This window comes from Eschrichtius robustus, chromosome 3, assembly GCF_028021215.1.
Source record: "Eschrichtius robustus isolate mEscRob2 chromosome 3, mEscRob2.pri, whole genome shotgun sequence".
In the NCBI taxonomy this organism is placed as follows: domain Eukaryota; kingdom Metazoa; phylum Chordata; class Mammalia; order Artiodactyla; family Eschrichtiidae; genus Eschrichtius; species Eschrichtius robustus.
This window is the reverse complement of record NC_090826.1, coordinates 143,456,478-143,475,569: the sequence shown is the minus strand read 5'-3', so window position 1 is coordinate 143,475,569 and position 19,092 is coordinate 143,456,478. Positions and strand designations below refer to the sequence as shown.

Here is a 19,092-nt window from a genome sequence, read left to right as displayed (position 1 = left end):
CCTTATGGGGATTCCCTTGTGTGTTATTTGTTGTTTTTCCCTTGCTGCTTTTAATAGTTTTTCTTTGTATTTAATTTTTGATAGCTTGATTAATATGTGTCTTGGTGTGTTTCTCCTTAGATTTATCCTGTATGGGACTCTCTGTGCTTCCTGGACTTGATTAACTATTTCCTTTCCCATATTAGGGAAGTTTTCAGCTATAATCTCTTCAAATATTTTCTCAGTCCCTTTCTTTTTCTCTTCTTCTGGGACCCCTGCAATTTGAATGTTGGTGTGTGTAATGTTGTCCCTGAGGTCTCTGAAACTGTCCTCAATTCTTTTCGTTCTTTTTTCCTTATTCTGCTCTGCAATAGTTATTTCCACTATTTTATCTTACAGGTCACTTACCCGTTCTTCTGCCTCAGTTATTCTGCTATTGATCCCTTCTAGAGAATTTTGAATTTCATTTGTTGTGTTGCTCATCATTGTTTGCTCTTTAGTTCTTCAAGGTCCATGTTAAATGTTTCTTGTATTTTCTCCATTCTGTTTCCAAGATTTTGGATCATATTTACTATCATTACTCTGAATTCTTTTTCAGGTAGACTGCCTATTTCCTCTTCATTTGTTTGGTCTGGTGGGTTTTTACCTTGCTCCTTCGTCTGCTTTGTGTTTCTCTGTCTTCTCATTTTGCTTAACTTACTGTGTTTTGGGGTCTCCTTTTTGCAGGCTGCAGGTTCGTAGTTCCTGTTGTTTTTGGTGTCTGTCCCCAGTGGCTAAGGTTGGTTCAGTGGGTTGTGTAGGCTTCCTGGTGGAGGGGACTAGTGCCTGTGTTCTGGTTGATGAGGCTGCATCTTGTCTTTCTGCTGGGCAGTTCCACGTCTGGTGGTGTGTTCTGGGGTGTCTGTGACCTTATTATGATTTTAGGCAGGCTTTCTGCTAGTGGGTGGGGTTGTGTTCCTGTCTTGCTAGTTGTTTGGCATAGGGTGTCCAGCACTGTAGCTTGCTGGTCGTTGAGTGGAGCTGGGTCTTGGCGTTGAGATGGAGATCTCTGGGAGGTTTTCGCTGTTTGATATTACGTGGAGCTCTTAGGTCTCTTGTGGACCAGTGTCCTGAAGTTGGCTCTCCGACCTCAGAGGCACAGCACTGACTCCTGGCTGGAGCACCAAGAGCCTTTCATCAACACGGCTCAGAATAAAAGGGAGAAAAAATAGATGATAGATAGGTAGATAGATAGATAGATAGATAGATAGATAGATAGAAAAAGAGGATAAAATAAAATAAAATAAAGTAAGATAAAATAAAATAAAGTTATTAAAATAAAAAATAAAGAATAATTATTAGAAAAAAATTTTTTTTAAGTTAAAAAAAAAAAAACGACGGACAGAACCCTAGGACAAATGGTGAAAGCAAAGCTATACAGACAAAATCTCACGCAGAAGCATACACATACACACTCACAAAAACAGGAAAAGGGGAAAACATAATATATCTTGCTCCCAAAGTCCACCTCCTCAATTTGGGATGATTCGTTGTCTATTCAGGTATTCCACAGATGCAGGTACATCAAGTTGATTGTGGAGGTTTAATCCGCTACTCCTGAGGCTGCTGGGAGAAATTTCCATTTCTCTTCTTTGTTCCCACACCTCCTGGGGTTCAGCTTTGGATTGGCCCCACCTCTGCGTGTAGGTCACCTGAGGGCATCTGTTCCCACTCAGACAGGATGGGGTTAAAATAGCAGCTGATTAGGGGACTCTGGCTCGCTCAGGTGGGGGGTAGGGAGGGGTACGGAATGCAGGGCAAGCCTGCGGCGGCAGAGGCCAGCATAATGTTGCACCAGCCTGTGGCACGCCGTATTTTCTCCCAGGGAAGTTGTCCCTGGATCAGGGGACCCTGGCAGTGATGGGCTGCACAGGCTCCTGGGAGGGGAGGTGTGGATAATGACCTGTGCTTGCACACAGGCTTCTTCGTGGCTGCAGGAGCAGCCTTAGTGTCTCATGCCCATCTCTGGGGTCCTTGCTGATAGCCACGGCTTGTGCCTGTCTCTGGAGCTCGTTTAGGCGGTGCTCTTAATCCCCTCTCCTCATGCACCGCAAGACAAAGGGGCAAGAAAAAGTCTCTTACCTCTTCGGCAGTTGCAGACTTTTTCCCATACTCCCTCCCGGCTAGCTGTGGCACACTATAGCCCCCTTCAGGCCGTGTTCACGCAGCCAACCCCAGTCCTGTCCCTGGGATCTGACCTCAGAAGCCAGAGCCTCAGCTCCCAGCCCCCACCTGCCCCAGCGGTTGAGCAGACAAGCCTCTTGGGCTGGTGAGTGCTGGTCAGCACCTCGGGAATCTCTCTCTCTCTGCTTTGCCCTCTACACCCCTGTTGCTGCACTCTCCTCCGTGGCTCCGAAGCTTCCACCCTTCCCCGCCACCCGCCGTCTCCACCAGTGAAGGGGCTTCCTAGTGTGTGGAAACTTTTCCTCCTTCACAGCTCCCTCCCACTGGTGCAGGTCCCGTCCCTATTCTTTTGTCTCTGTTTTTTCTTTTTTCTTTTGCCCTACCCAGGTACGTGGGGAGTTTCTTGCCTTTTGGGAGGTCTGAGGTCTCCTGCCAGCATTCAGTAGGTGTTCTGTAGGGGTTGTTCCACATGTAGATGTATTTCTGATGTATTTGTGGGGAAGAAGGTGATCTCCACGTCTTACTCTTCCGCCATCTTGAAGGTCTCCCCGGGGTGCATATATCTTTTCGAATTATGGTTTTCTCCAGATATATGCCCAGGAGTGGGATTGCTGGGTCATATGGTAGTTCTATTTTTGGTTTTTTAAGGAACTTCCATACTGTTCTCCATAGTGGCTGCACCAATTTACATTCCCACCAGTAGTGTAGGAGGGTTCCCTTTTCTCCCCACCCTCTCCAGCATTTATTGTTTGTAGACTTTTTGATGATGGCCATTCTGACCTGTGTAAGGTGACACCTCATTGTAGTTTTGATTTGCATTTCACTAATAATTAGCAATGTTGAGCATCTTTTCATGTGCCAATTGGCCATCTGTATGTCTTCTTTGGAGAAATGTCTGTTTAGATCTTCTGCCCATTTTTTGATTGGGTTGTTTGTTTTTTGGTATAGGGCTGCATGAGCTGCTTGTGTATTTTGGCGATGAATCCCTTATCAGTAGCATCATTTGCAAATATTTTCTCCCATTCTGTGGGTTGTCTTTTCATTTTGTTTATGGTTTCCTTTGCTGTGCAAAAGTGTTTAAGTTAAATTAGGTCCCATTTGTTTATTTTTGTTTTTATTTTCATTACTCTAGGAGGTGGATCCAAAAAGATATTGCTACGATTTATGTCAAAGAGTGTTCTGCCTGTGTTTTCCTCTAAGAGTTTTACAGTATCCTGCTTTACATTTAGATCTTTAATCCATTTTGAGTTTATTTTTGTGTGTAGTGTTAGAGAATGTTCTTATTTCATTCTATTACGTGTAGTTGTCCAGTTTTCCTAACACCACTTATTTAAGAGACTGTCTTTTCTCTGTTGTATATTCTTGCCCCCTTTGTCATAGATTAATTGACCGTAGGTGTGTGGATATATTTCTGGGCTTTCTATCCTGTTCCATTGATCTGTATTTCTGTTTTTGTGCCAGTACCATACAATTTTGATTACTATATCTTTGTAGTATAGTTTGAAGTCAGGGAATCTGAATCCTCCAACTCAATTTTTCCTTCTCAGGATTGCTTTGGCCATTTGGGGTCTTTTGTATTTCTATACAGATTTAAAATTTTTTTGTTCTAGTTTTGTGAAAAATGCCACTGGTAATTTGATAGGGATTGCATTGAATCTGTAGATTGCTTTGGGAAGTATACTCATTTTGACAATATTGATTTTTCCAATCCGAGTACATGGTATATTTTTCCATTTGTTTGAGTCATCTTTGATTTCTTTCGTCAACATCTTATAGTTTTCAGAGGACAGGTCTTTTGCCTCCTTAGGTAGGCTTATTCCTAGGTATTTTATTCTTTTTGGTGTGATGATAAATGGGATTGTTTCCTTGATTTCTCTTTCTGGTCTTTTGTTGTTAGTGTATAGGAATGCAAGAGATTTCTATGTTTTAATTTTGTATCCTGCAACTTTACTGAATTTATTGATGAGCTCTAGTAGTTTTCTGGTAGCCTCTTTAGGATTTTCTATGTATAGTATTATGTCGTCTGCACACAGTGACAGTTTTACTTCTTCTTTTCCAATTTGGATTCCTTTTATTTCTTTTCTTCTCTGATTGCCAAAACTATGGACTTCCAAAACTATGTTGAATAAAAGTGGTGAGAGTGGACATCCTTGTCTTGTTCCTGATCTTAGAGGAAATGTTTTCAGCTTTTTACTGTTGAGAGTGATGTTAGGTGTGGGTTTGTCGTATATGGCCTTTATTACGTTGAGGTAGGTTCCCTGTATTCCCACTTTCTGAAGAGTTTTTATCATAAATGCGTGTCGTATTTTGTCAGAAGCTTTTCTTGCATCTATTGAGATGATCATATGGTTTTTATTCTTTAGTTTGTTAATGTGGTATATCACAATAATTGATTTGCATATGTTGAAGAATCCTTGCATCCATGGGATAAATCCCACTTGAACATGGTGTCTGATCCTTTTAATGTATTGTTGGATTCAATTTGCTAGTATTTTGTGGAGGATTTTTGCATCTATATTTATCAGAGATATTGGCCTGTAATCTTTCTTTGTGGTATCTTTATCTGGTTTTGGTATCAGGGTGTTGATGGCCTCATAGAATGAGTTTGGGAGTGTTCCTTCCTCTGCAATTTTTTGGAAGAGTTTCAGTTTCTAAATGTTTGATAGAATTCACCTGTGAAGCCATCTGGTCCTGGACTTCTGTTTGTTGAAAGTTTTTTAATCACAGTTTCAATTTCAGTACTTGTGATTGGTCTGTTCATATTTTCTGTTTCTTCCTGGTTCAGTCTTGGAAGGTTGTACCTTTCTACGAAGTCCGTTTCTTCTAGGTTGTCCATTTTATTGGAATATAGTTGCTTGTAGTAGTCTCTTACGATCCTTTGTATTTCTGTGGTATCCATTGTAACTTTTTTCATTTCTAATTTTATTGACTTCAGCCCTCTCCCTTCTTTTCTTGATGAGTCTTGCTAATGGTTTATCAATTTTGTTTATCTTCTCAAGGAACCAGCTTTTAGTTTCATTGATCTTCTCTATTGTTTTCTTCATCTCCATTTCATTTATTTCTGCTCTGATATTTATGATTTCTTTCCTTCTAACTTTTAGTTTTGTTTGTTCTTTGTCTAGTTGCTTTAGGTGTAAGGTTAGGTTGCTTTTTGGAGATTTTTCTTGTTTCCTGAGGTAAGATTACTATAAACTTTCCTCTTAGAACTGCTTTTGCTGCATCCCATAGGTTTTGGATTGTCATGTTTTCATTGTCATTTCTCTTGGTATTCTTTGATTTCCTCTTTGATTTCTTCAGTGATCCATTGGTTGTTTAGTAACATATTGCTAAGCCTCCACGTGTTTGTGTTTTTTAGTTTTTTTCTTGAAATTGATTTCTAATCTCATAGTGTTGCGGTTTGAAAAGATGCTTGATATGATCTCAGTTTTCTTAAATTTACTGAGGCTTGATTTGTGGCCCATGATGTGATCTAGTCTGGAAAATTTTCCATGTGCACTTGAGAAAAAAGTGTACTCTGCTGCTTTTGGATGGAATGTTCTGTAAATGTCAAGTCTATTTGGTCTAATGTGTCATATAGGGCCTGTGTTTCCGTATTGATTTTCTGTCTGGATGATCTGTCTGTTGATGAAAGTGGGGTGTTAAATGCCCCCACTATTATTGTGTTACTATCAATTTCTCCTTTTATGGCCGTTAGCGTTTGCCTTATGTATTGAGGTGCTCCTATGTTGGGTGCATATATATTTACAATTGTTATATCTTCTCCTTTGATTGATCCCTTGATTGTTATGTAGTGTCCTTCTTTGTCTTTTGTAATAGTCTTTGTTTTAAAGTCTATTTTGTCTGATATGAGTATTGCTACTCCAGTTTTCTTTTGATTTCCACTTGTGAATATCTGTTTCCATTCCCTCCCTTTCAGTCTGTATGTGTCTCTAGATCTGAAGTGGGTCTCTTGTAGACAGCATATACAGGGGTCTTGTTTTTGTATCCCTTCAGCCAGTCTATGTCTTTTGGTTGGAGCATTTAATCCATTTACATTTAAGGGAATTATCGATATGTATGTTCTTATTGCCATTTTGTTAATTGTTTAGGAATTGTTTTTGTAGGTCTGTTTTCTTCCCTTCCTCTTCTGCTCTCTTCTCTTGTGATTTGATGACTATCTTTAGTGTTATGTTTGGATTGCTTTTTCTTTTTTGTGTGTGTATCTCTTGTGACTTAATGACTATCTTTAGTGTTATGTTTGGGTTGCTTTTTCTTTTTTTGTGTGTGTATATATTGTAGATTTTTGGTTTGCGGTTCTCATGAGGTTTTGATATAGGAGTCTATATCTATATCTATCTATCTATCTATATCTATATCTATATCTGTCTATATATATATATATATATATATATACACACACACACACAGAAGACTTTTTAAAGTTGCTGGTCTCTTAATTTCAAATGCATTTCCAGTGTCCTGCATTTGTACTCTCTTCTCATGATTGCTGGTTTTGATACCATATTTTTGTGTGGATGATTTCCTACCCTTACTTTATGTTTGCCTTTACTGGTGAGCTTTCCCATTCGTAATTTTCTTGTTTCTAGTTGTAGGCCTTTTCTTTTCCACCTAGAGAACTTCCTTTAGGATTTGTTGTAGAGCTGGTTTTTTGGTGCTGAATTCTCTTAGCTTTTGCTTGTCTGTAAAGCTTTTGATTTCTCCATCAAATCTGAATGAGAGCCTTGATGGGTAGAGTATTCTTGGTTGTAGGTTCTTTCCTTTCATCACTTTATATATATCATGCCACCTTTCTTCTGACCTGCAGAGTTTCTGCTGAAAAATCAGCTAATAACCTTATGGGGATTTCCTTGTATGTTATTTGTTGCTTTCCCTTGTTCCTTTTAATATTTTCTTTGTCTTTATTTTTTGTCAGTTTGATTAATATGTGTCTTGCCGTGTTCCTCCTTGGGTTTATCTTGTATGGGACTCTCTGCGCTTCCTGGAGTTGAGTGAATGTTTCCTTTCTCATGTTAAGGAATTTTTCAGCTATTATCTCTTCAAATATTTTGTCAGGCCCTTTCTCTCTCTCTTCTCCTTCTGGGACCCCTATAATGCAAATGCTGGTGTGTTTAACGTTGTCCCAGAGGTCCCTTAGACTTCTTTTCATTCTTTTTTCTTTATTCTGTTCCACGGCAGTGATTTCCACTGCTGTGTCTTCCAGCACACTTACTCGTTCTTCTGCCTCATTTATTCTGCTGTTGTTTCCTTCTAGTGTATTTTTTCATTTCAGTTATTGTATTATTCATCTCTATTCTTTAAGTCTTCAATGTCTTTGTTAAACATTTCTTGTATCTTCTTGGTCTGTGCCTCCATTCTTTTTCTGAGATCTTGGACCACCTTTACTGTCATTACTCAGAATTCTTTTTCAGGTAGATTGACTATCTCTAATTCACTTAGTTGTTCTTCTGGGTTTTTATCTTGTTCCTTAGTCTAAAACATATTTCTCTGCTGTCTCATTTTGTCTAACTTACTGTGTTTGTGGTCTCCTTTCCACAGGCTGCAGGATTGTAGTTCCTCTTGCTTCTGGTGTCTGTCCCCTGGTGGGTGAGGTTGGTCCAGTGGCTTGTGCAGGCTTCCTGGTGGGAGGGACTGGGCTCTCCACTGGTTGGTGGAGCTGGGTCTTGTCCCTCTGGTGGGCAGGGCCGTGTCAAGGGGTGTGTATAGAGGTGGCTGTGAGCTCAGTACAATTTCAGGCAGCCTGTCTGCTGATAGGTGGAGCTGTGTTCCACCCCTGCTGATTGTTTGGCCTAGGCGTTCCACCACTGGAGCCTGCAGGCTGTTGGGTGGGGCCATGTCTCAGTACCAAACTGGTGACCTCCAGGAGAGCTCAGCCGATCAATATTCCCTGGAGCCTCCACCACCAGTGTCCTTGCCCCCACAGTGAGCCATATCCAACCCCCACCTCCCCAGTAGACCCTCCAAGATCCTCACGTAGGTCTAGCCCTGGCTCCTATGGAGTCACTAGTTTATGCTGGGTCCTAGTGCACATGAAATCTTGTGTACACCCTCAAGAGTGGAATCTCTGTTTCCTCCAGTCCTGTGGAGCTCCTGCACTCAAGTCCTGCCAGGCTTCAAAGCCAAATGCTCTGGGGGCTCCGCCTCCCAATGCCAGCCCCTCAGGCTGGGGAGCCTGATGAGGGGCTCAGAACTTACTGCTGCAGGAGTACCTCTGCCATATAATGATTTTCCAGTTTTGTGGGTTGCCCACCTGGTGACTATGAGATTTGATTATATTGCAAAAGCTCCTCCTACCATCTCATTGTAGCTTCTTCTTTGTCTTTGGATGTACCTTTTTTGGTAGGTTCCAGTCTTTTGCTGATGGTTGTTCAGCAGTTAGTTTTGGTTTTAGTGTTTTCATGAGAAGAGGTGAGCTCGAGTCCTTCTACTCCACCATCATGTCCGGAATCAAGGGGTGCTTTTAGTTTGGATGCTTGCTGCTTCTTTCCTAAGCATGTGCTGGCCGTTATCCACTTAATATGGGATGTTTAGGTGCGGTGGCCTGTGTGCATTCCCTGTACGGCGGGGGCAGCAATTCATGCCCACCTGCGGGACTCCCAGCAGTGGCAGTGGGCTGTGAGTGCCCAGAACAGCGGGGGCAAGTGCTTGCAGTCTGCTCGTGGGTCCCCTAACTGCGGCAGCGGCCCACGCACCCCTGGAACAGCAGGGGCAGCAACTGGCGCCTGCTCCTGGGTCGCCTAGTGTCAGCAGCTGCCCATGCACTCCCAGGACAGCAGGGTCAGTGCTTCGCACCCACTGCTGTGTCTCCCAGTAGTGGCGACGTCCCAGGGCAGGAGGGAAAGTGAATGGCGCCTGCTTGCAGGTTTCCCAGTGGTGGAGGTGGCTGGCACACTCCTGGGACAGCTGGGGCAGCACTTGGTGCCTGCTCACAGGTTCTTTAGCTGTGGCGATGGCCCATGCCCATCTCTGGAGCCCACAGTGGCGGCAGTGGCTCGTGCCTGCACCTGGAGCTCGTGTAGGTGGCGTCCTGTTGCCTGAGAGCCCACACGCACGGAAAGAAGCTCCTCTGGCATTCCCATACCTCTCGTGTGCCCCCCAACAATGGTGCCTTGCCTCTCTGTCAGGCCCAGACCTCTTCCAAACGCATCCTCAGCTGCCACACTCCAGCCTCTTCAGGCTGTCTCCCTGCAGCCAACTCTTGGCCCTCTCCCTGGGTCTGACCTCCAAAGCCCAGAGCTTCAGCATCCAGCCCCTGTCCGTACCAGCAGATGAGCATCTCGGGCTGGGGAACGTAGGGTGGTGGTACCAACCATCTGTGCACGTCTCTGTCCGTTTTGCCTTCTGCAAACTGGTTGCTGCACTCTCCTCTGAGTCTCCGAAGCACCCCCTCTGTCCAGGCTGATCTCCCCACTGGTGAGGGGCCTTCCCAGGGTGGGGAAATGTTTCCTTCTTCACAGCTCCCTCCCTGGGGCACAAGTCCCATCGTGATTCCTTTCTCTCTTTCTGTTTTTCTTTTTTCTTTCATCCCACCTGTTTACGTGGAGGTTTTCTTACCCTTTCGGAAGTCTGAGTTCTGCCAGCATTCAGTAGATGTTCTGTGTGAATCGTTCCACTTGTAGATGTGTTTTTGATGTATTTGTGGCAGAAGGTAAGCTCCACGTCCTACTCCTCTGCCATCTTGATTCCTCCCTGATTATGTTTTTATTGTTTTTTTCTAATCTCTATTTATTTCCTCTCTGATCTTTCTTATCTCCTTCCTTCTGTTGACTTTAGGTTTTGTTTGTTCTTTTTCTAATTCTTTTAGGTGGTGGGTTAGGTTGTTTATTTGAGACTTTTCTTGTTTCTTGAAGAAGGCCTGTATCACTATGAACTTCCCTCTAAGAGCTTCTTTTGCTACATCCTATGTTATTTGTATGGTTGTGTTTTCATTGTCATTTACCTCAAAGTATTTATTTTATTTTTTATTTTTGGCTGTGTCAGGTCTTAGTTGAGGCACGTGGGATCTTCATTTCAGCAAACGGGCTTCTCTCTAGTTGTGACGCGGTCTTCTCTCTAGTTGTGGCGTGTGGGTTTTCTCTCTGTAGTTATGACACTCAGGCTCCAGAGTGTGTGGGCTCTGTAGTTGCGGCACACAGCCTCTCTAGTTGAGGCCCGTGGGCTCAGTAGTTGTGGCACCCAGCTTAGTTGCCCCACGGCATTTGGGATCTTAGTTCCCTGACCAGGAGTTGAACCCACATCCCCTGCATTGGAAGGCAGATTCTTTACCACTGGACCACTGGGGAAATGCATCAATTTATTTTTTAATTTTTTTTTTTTAATTTCATCATTGTCGCATTGGTTTTGTAGTAGCATGTGGTTTAGTCTCCATGTAATTGTTTTTTCTCATTTCTTTTCTTGTGATTGTTTTCTAGTTTCATGCTGTTGTGGTCAGTAAAGATACTTGAAATAATTTTTATACTCTTAAATTTTCTGAGGCTTGTTTTGTGGCCTAGTATGTGGTCAATCTTAGAGAATGTTCCATGTGCACTTGAAAAGAATGTGTATTCTGCTTTTTTGGGGTGTAATTGTCCTGAAAATATCAATTAAGTCTAACTGTTCTATTGTATTATTTAGGATCTCTGTTGCCTTATTGACTTTCTGTCTCAAAGATCTGTTCATTGATGTGAGTGGGGTGCTAAAGTTTCCTACTATTATTGTATTCCCATCAGTTTCTCCCTTTATGTCTGTTAGTGTTTATTTTATGTATTTGGGTGCTATTTTGGGTGCATATGTGTTGATGAGTGTAATATCCTCTCCTTGTATTGATCATTTTATCATTATATAGTGTCCTTCTTCATCTTTCTTTATAGCCTTTGTTTTAAAGTCTATTTTGTCTGATAAAGAGTATTGCGACCCCTGCTTTCTTGTCATTTCCGTTTGCATGAAATATCTTTTTCCATCTCCTCATTTTCAATCTGTGTGTGTCCTTTGCTCTAAAGTGGGTCTCTTGTAGGCAGCATATTTTAGGCCGTTGTTTTTTTTAATCTAACCTGCCACTCTGTCTCTTTTGATTGGAGCATTTGGTCCATTGACATTTAAGGTAATTATTGATAGATATGTATTTATTACCATTTTAAACCTTGTTTTCCTGTTGATTTTATATTCCTTCTTTGTCCCTTTCTTTTTCTTTCGGTTTTTCCTTTTGTGGTCTGATGATTTTCTTTTGTTTTATGAATCTATTGTATGTGATAGATTCATAAAATCTGGTTTTGGTTTTTGTGAATCTGTTGTATGTTTTTGATTTGTGGTTACCCTGTTTTTCAAGTATATTACCCCTTCCTATATCTGCTTGCTTTAGACTGGTAGTCATGTAGGCTCAAACACATTCTAGAAAAAAAAAAAATCTACATTTTCTTACTCTCCTCCCCCACATTTTATGATTTTGACGTCCTCTTTTACATCTTCACGTTCATCCTTTTGCTGTTCATTGTGGTTATATTTGCTTTCACAGAAATTTTTTTTTTAATTATGATTTTAAAAAATCTGTGTACTGGCTTATTTAAATGATTTACTTTCCATTTATGATTTTTTTCCTAAAGATTCTAACCTTTTTTCTATTTAGAGAAGACCTTTCAATGTTTCCTTTAGGATAGGTTTAATATTGCTGTATTCCTTTAGTTTTTGCTTGTCCGGGAAATTCTTTCTCTCTCTGATTTTAAATTTGATAATCTTGCTGGACAGAGTATCCTACATTTCACATTTTTCCCTTTTAGGACTTTGAATGTATCTTGCCACTCCCTTCTGACCTGCAACGTTTCTGTAGAGAAATCAACTGATATAGCCTTATGGGGGGGTTCCCTTGTAATTAACTCTGTTTTTCTCTTGCTGCCTTTAGAATCCTCTCTTTAACTTTTGCCATTTTTATTATAATATGTCTTGGTGTAGGTCTGTTTGGGTTTATCTTGTTTGGGACCCTCTGTGCTTCCTGTACCTGGATATCTGTTCCCTTCTTTAGGTTTGGGAAGTTTTCAGCCACAATTTCTTCAAAGACATCTTCAATCCTGTTTTCTCTCTCTTCTGGGATCCCTACTAAGTGTACATTGGCATGCTTTATTTATTCTTATATTGCTTTCATTTTTTTTTTTTTCATGTGGCTTTCTGTTGTTCTGACTGGCTGATTTCCATTATTCTATCTTCCAGATCACTTATTCATTCTTCTGCATTATTTTTTCTGCTATTCATTGCCTTTAGCTCAGCTTTTGTCTCAGTGAATGAGTTCTCTAATTTTTCTTGGTTCCTTTTTATAGTTTCTGGTAATAGTAATCTGCATTTCTATCAATAGTCCTTCTTAACTCCTTCAGTATTCTCATTATCTCCTTTTTGAACTCGATGTCTATTAGACTGAAGAGGCCTGTTTCATTGTTTGTTCTTTCAGGGGAATTCTCTTGATCTTTTAATTGGGAGTGGTTCCTCTGCTTCTTCATTTTACTTATACTTCTCTTGCTCTGTGAGTTTAGGAGAAACAATTATCTGTGTGGTCTTGGAGGGCTATTTTTATGTGGGAACATCCCTGTATAGCCTGTGTGGGTTTAATATTTTTTGGTGTGAGGGCTGTTTTTAGTGTGGATGCCTGTTGCCTCTTTCCTCAGTGTATCCTGGCCATTATCCCCTTGATAGGAGGTGTGACTGGTGTTGTGGTGACCAGAGCCTGCACTGGATATTGATTGGGGCCTCCTCTTTTGCTCTGTGGTTGTTACTGCCCTGTCAGGGGCTGGGTCTGTTCCCTAGCCGTTGGAGTAGAAGCCCCCAGATCCGTTTCTGAGCTGCAGTGTGAGGTAGGTGGGATTGGAGCGTTCCTGCAGGGAGAGGAGCCACTGAGTATTCCTCTACCAGAGCTGTTCACCAGTGAGTGTGCTCTGTTGTGTCACCTGTCACCCATTGTATGGGCTCACAAAGTATACTGCCCTGAGCCCCGTCTCAACCTTGGGAATGCTGGCAGTCAGCCCTGGTGTCCCTCAGGCGTTGTTTTCACAAGGCCACCAGCACAGATCCACTAAAGCCGGGTCCCAGGACTGTAGTAGTTGCACACCTGGACCTGCTGTGGGAGCTATGGAGGCAGCTCAAACCCAGGCCCAGCCCAGCCCCCATGTGCACGCGCCTGCAAAGCCCACAGCTGCTAAGGCCAGACCCATCCCAGCATGGGAGCACCTGTTGTCTACTCAGATGTCCTGCAGATGCTGAGTTTACAAAGCCGGCAGTGGAGGTGTAAATACACGGCTCACACAGCTGCAGGGAGAGATTGCAGCCCTGCTTCCTAAGTCACGCGGCCCCTGGGGCTCAGCTGTGGTTTCAGGCCTGCTTCTGTGCGTGGGCAGCTCACTGGCGTCTGCTCCTGGGGCCTGCCGAGATGGTGGTTGGTGCAGGTGCCAGCCTAGGCGGTGGCTGGGACCCCTGAGCCTGCCCAGGTGGGAGCCCGAGGCGGCAGCTGGGTTGCCGGAATCTGCTGAGTCTGGAGCCCCTGAGGCGGTGGCTGGTGTGCGGTGTCCCGGGGTCCGTGCAGGCGGAGGCTGGCGTGTGGAAAAAGGGGCTGCCATGGCACCCTGCCCTTTGTGCCCCACTTAACAATGGCTCGTCAGTTCTGTGGCAGGCCTGGGCTTCCGCAGACACCCCCGGCTGTAGCCATACCACACTCCAGCCCCTTCAGGCTCTCTCTGCACAGCCAACAGCAGTCCTCTCCCTAGGTCTGTCCTCTAAACTCTGAGTGTAGTGTCAGCACTCGGCCCCTGCCTGTACCAGCGGACTCACGGCTCGGGCTGGGGCGCGCAGGGTAGCGGTACGACGGTCTGTGCGGGTCTCTCTCCTGCCTGCCACAGACTGGTTGTTGCACTCTCCTCTGTGCCTCTGAAGCTGCCTTTCTGTCCCAGCCGATCTGAGGGGGCTTCCCAGGGTGCAGGAACCTTTCCTCTTTTCAGCTCCCTCCCAGGGGCATAGGTCCCGTCCCACTTCCTCTTTTTTTTCCCCCCTTCGTCCTACCTGTTTACGTAGAGCTCTTGTCCTTTCAGGTGTTTGAGGTCTTCTGCCAGTGTTCAGTAGGCGTTCTGTGAGAATTGTTCCATTTGTAGATGTATTTTTGATGTATTTGTGGGAGGAGGTGAGTTCCACGTTCTTCGCCGCCGCCATCTTGATTGGAGCCTATACTATTCTGTTTTCTTATTCTATTTTATTAGCTAGATTTCCAAAATAATATTATATAACATCTAACCCTAGAGTGATTTTTTGCCAAAATCACAATCCTTATTACTAGAAGAAATAGCTTTACACTTTTTCCTATTCTTCTAAACTAGATTAATGCAATCTAGAAACAAAGTTGAAGGTTCTCCTTTCCCTTCTCCCTTAAACTTAGGGTAGCCTAGCATAAATAAGCTCTAAGCAGCCAGACACTGCTTTCTCTTCTTTGGGCCCCACCATAGTTTGCCTTGATGTCAAATTAAAATGTACCCTTTCCACAGCTGAGAGAATGTGTGGGGACTCCTCCTCCTTGCCCTCCTTCCCCCTGACAAACCCCACCTAAGAGCTATCTTAAACTTCCCTAGTCAGGTAATCCTACCTAATCAGGGTATATGTATACACAACCCTCCTCTACCTCCCTGTATGCCTGTATTTTCCTTCAGTTTTTCTGGTTTTATAATAAGTCCATCTTCCCTGACTAATTAACTCTGATTATCTTTTATATCACAATTAAGTATCACTTTCTGAAGGAAGCCCTCAAATCTCCTTACTCTTTCCTAACACCATGACATGTGTCACGGAGTTTTCTATTGTGCGATTATTCCTAAACGTTGTTTTCCCCAGCTGGACTATAAGATTCAGAAGGGCAGGTCAGGTGTTTGTTTTCACCTCGTTTTATCCCTAGCACCTTACACAGTGCCTGCCACACAGTGGACACTCGGGAGATCTTTACCAACTGACTGCAGAGTCTGAGGAGAATACAGCATGTGGGTGTCGATGCTAATATTTAAGCACTTTCTTGTAGGAACCCTAAATAAAATGCCTCTAGTGGTTTTATTATATATTCATTACAAGAAGTTTAAACTGCTTTTCATCCTTCCAGTGGATTTTATGATTATATCTTAGAATTCATAGATCTCCAATAATGAAATAGAAGTTTTATAAATAATCTGGTTTTGTGTTTATGAAAATATTGTATTTGATCAATCACATTGATATCCATGAATCATTCAAAGTTTTGTATTATCTTCATTTTCATGGTTTACTGAGTGGGAATTTCACGTTTCAAAGAATATTATCTTAAAGTACAGCAATGGCATGTGCTGTTTAAAATGTATTCTATTTATAAAGACGCAGTTGTAGAGAATGGACTTGAGGACACAGGGAGGGGGAAGTGTAAGCTGAGACAAAGTGAGAGAGTAGCATTGACATATATACACTACCAAATGTAAAACAGATAGCTAGTGGAAGCAGCTGCATAGCACAGGGAGATCAGCTCGGTGCTTTGTGACCACCTGGCGGGGTGGGATAAGGAGGGTGGGAGGGAGATGCAAGAGGGAGGGGATATGGGGATATATGTATAGGTGTAGCTGATTCACTTTGTTATACAGCAGAAACTAATACAACATCGTAAAGCAATTATACTCCAATATAGATTTTTAAAATAAATAATTAAATAAATAAAATGTATTCTATTTAATATGTTCTCATGTGCAGGCTTTCCTGAATTTAGATATTTAATAAATCTGAGACATAATACAAATTTATATGCGTTTTAATAGTAGTGTTGTTTAGTATATTTCTTGGCATTTACTAATACCCATTGAAGGCAGTCTTTTTAGTTATTAGAGTCATTCTGCAGTAACATGATTTTCTTTAACTTTTATTTTTTTGTTTTATTACCAAAACCAGTATGGTTTTGAGAATGTGATAGTACATGTTTTGTGGGGAAAGTAGCATGAAGTTTGTTTCTTTCATATACAGATCCTGAGATGGAAAATGAAGAACAACCATCCTCTGAAAATGATTCTCAGAATCAGAGTGCTGAACAGATTGCATCAAGTTCTCAGGAGGTTGATTTGGTTGATCAGGAGTCTCCTGAGGAAAGTTCTCTAAACTCTCACCCAGAATCTTTGTCTCCAGCAGATACGGACAATGCTGCAAGCATTTCTCCTTCTGAACAGAATTCTAATCCCACGGAAAACCATGAGACTACAAGTCTTGATGGTGAATGTACAGATTTAGATAACCAACTTCAAGAACAATCAGAAACTGAGGAGGATTCCAATCCTAATGTTAGCTGGGGTAAAAAGGTCCAACCTATAGACTCCATATTAGCAGACTGGAATGAAGATATAGAAGCATTTGAAATGATGGAGAAGGATGAGCTCTGACTCACTAAAGTCTACCTGGTGGTAGGTATTTCAAAAGAAAAGGTAAACTGTGGATAATAGATACCCTGATACTAAGCAGGCTCTCTCATGGGAGGCTCTAAGTATGGTGATGAACAACCATGTTCTGACTGGGAGAGTTAGTTATCATAGGAATCTGGAACATGCTGTGTTAGAACTGACCTTGTTTATAACTGTCCCATCAAAAATGCAAACTCACAGTTTCCCCCTCAGGTGATAGCATTGCACCACCCTGCTGCATCTCAGGCCAGGAAAAGATTATTGGGCATTTCTAGGAACCAGATTTCTGCACTCTCTAGATGGTAGATAAGAAACAAATTCAGTTAACTGTGAGGTGGGGAATACGAATTTGTACAGCTTTCTAATTGAAGGAAGCTCTCGGTTTTTTTGGTTTTGGGGTTAGAGGCCCTTTGGGGAAAACACATAGGAGGATTTTGGGCATTCTGGTTATGCTGCCTTCACAGAAACACTCAAAAAAGTGACCTAAGTGGTCATGAAGCAAATACATTCATGGTGAAAACAGTCTTTGCTCATCATTTTCACTTGCTTCACTGTGTAACATGATCAAGATGACTTGATTTTTTTCCCCCCTCTTTAACAGTATCCATCCTTTTCATTTAAACCAAAGGTGAAGCCAGTGTACTTTCTCAGTGAGTTCTCTGCATAAAGACTAATCATTGGGACCAGGTAAAAAGGTCATATATCGTGGAAATTGGTTACTTAATACTTTTGAAAAATGGAGCAAGGGAGAAACTATAATGTTGCAATATCAACTTGCCATTGGGCCTTCCGTAAGGAAAGCTGTGACTACTCTGAAATGGAACTTAAAGTTATATCTTTGTAGGGTAAATTATAAATCTTTTCCAGTTCATTTCGTTGGAGGTGATTACCTCTAGCCATCAGCCTTACTCCATCCCATGTTTAGAATGCATTTTGAGCCACAAGGCCTATGTTGCCAATAGCTGAATACATTTTTTTCCATTTTTCTATCTTAGGGAGCCATGATAAAACTGTGGTAGTGATCTAAAAATTCTGGAGTAACTACTATTTTTCCTCCTTTGAAACTAGTTTCTAAAGTTGCACCTAAGGAGTCTGTCACATTTTCTGTTGAATCATGGTTTTTAAGTTTGCTTTTTTTTTTTTTAAACAAATATTCCTTCTGATATGGACTTGAAAATTAAGTCTATGGTAACCTGTGTAAAAAACACAGTAGCAACTAACATATAGCCATATAGCTTACTGAGAATTTTTTTTCCTTTGTGTGAGTGTGTGTGTGTGTGTGTGTGTGTGTGTGTGTGTGGCAGTCTGCTGCTGGCCACATTTAAGTTTTAAAAACTTTGTTGTTGATATCTGTAGACAGCCCTGTAATTGAAATCATGGCTTTACTCATTTTATTTATTTTTTTAAACTTACCTGACTCAGTTCTAAAGGAATATTTGAGACTTAATTTCTTTTTTCTGTACCATGACATTATATAACAACCCTTTTTCTTAAAACACAGTTTTTGAGGTACTGATGAACTTAAACTGTATATGGAGCTGTTAAAAGAACAGCAGTGCTGTATTGTAGTTATGTATATTCATGTACAGTATGTCTTAGATCCCAGGTAAACTGTTATTTTATAAGGGGATAAATAGCTGCTTTCAAAAATTCCAGCTAAACTTAATTGGGTCAGTGAGTAATAAATCTAATAGAGAATTCACTTTGAGGGGGGAAAAAAGAGTAGTATACGAGACCTTTATTGGCCCTTAATTAAACCTGACACCAAAAAGGATATTTTTTAGTCTCTCTGCATGTGAAATTTGGTGTAAGAAGATAGAACTATATAATACATATAGTATACAGAAGGATAGACGTAGTGCTTTGTTCATCTTAGTTGCAAAGCTGCCAAAATAGCTGAAGCTTAATTACTTGACTTGCCTTGATTTATAGGACTGGGGCTTGGAGAAAAGGAGCAGATGTTCCTTTAAGACTTGGATTACAGAAGCCTTATATACATTGATTTGATTTTCTTTTTGTATCTCAGAGCCATTGTTGTCTAAATCTAAATTGTCTAAGTTATCAAAGCAACATAATTTTATTTCCAGCAGAGATCTTGTGGCATACAAGGAAAAGCCAGCTTACTGCCACTTACCCTTTTTTTGGCCATTAGGGGGAGTTGTTGCCATTCATTGTGGTTTACAAGCAAATTGCTGGCTTGTTTAGAAAAATGAATCCTTAAAAAAAAGAAACAAAAGGAAAAAAATTTAACAAATTATACTTAATACCCAGAAGGAATTATACGTGATTTTTCCCTAGCTAGGAAAAGAAGGTATAGTGTTCAGCTTCAAAACTCCAACATTGTCATTGACTCTCCATTCTTAATTGACATACTGCCACAAAGTTGTTTTTTATTTCATTAAAAAATTTCAACATCATTAGGCATTTTTTTAAATGTTTTGTTTTAAAATCTTTATAGCATTTTATTTACTTCCTAAAGATTCAGGGGATTCTATGTAACCCTGAATTTTAGAAACATCTGGTCTACCTCAGTTAGCTGTTGACTGCATAGAGA

At 41.4% G+C, this 19,092-nt stretch overlaps 1 protein-coding gene across 2 annotated transcripts in view; it reads left to right on the top strand.

Moving 5' to 3' along the window:
* The window catches only part of EDEM3 (ER degradation enhancing alpha-mannosidase like protein 3), a 79,682-nt gene extending 60,897 nt beyond the window's left edge, over nucleotides 1-18,785 (top strand). For both annotated transcript variants that reach the window (XM_068541396.1, XM_068541395.1), the window contains exon 20: nucleotides 16,111-18,785. In XM_068541396.1, the coding sequence (XP_068397497.1) occupies nucleotides 16,111-16,520 (410 nt within the window). In that variant the 3' untranslated portion in view covers nucleotides 16,521-18,785. The remainder of the gene's footprint in view (nucleotides 1-16,110) is intronic.
* The last annotated feature ends 307 nt before the right edge of the window (nucleotides 18,786-19,092 follow it).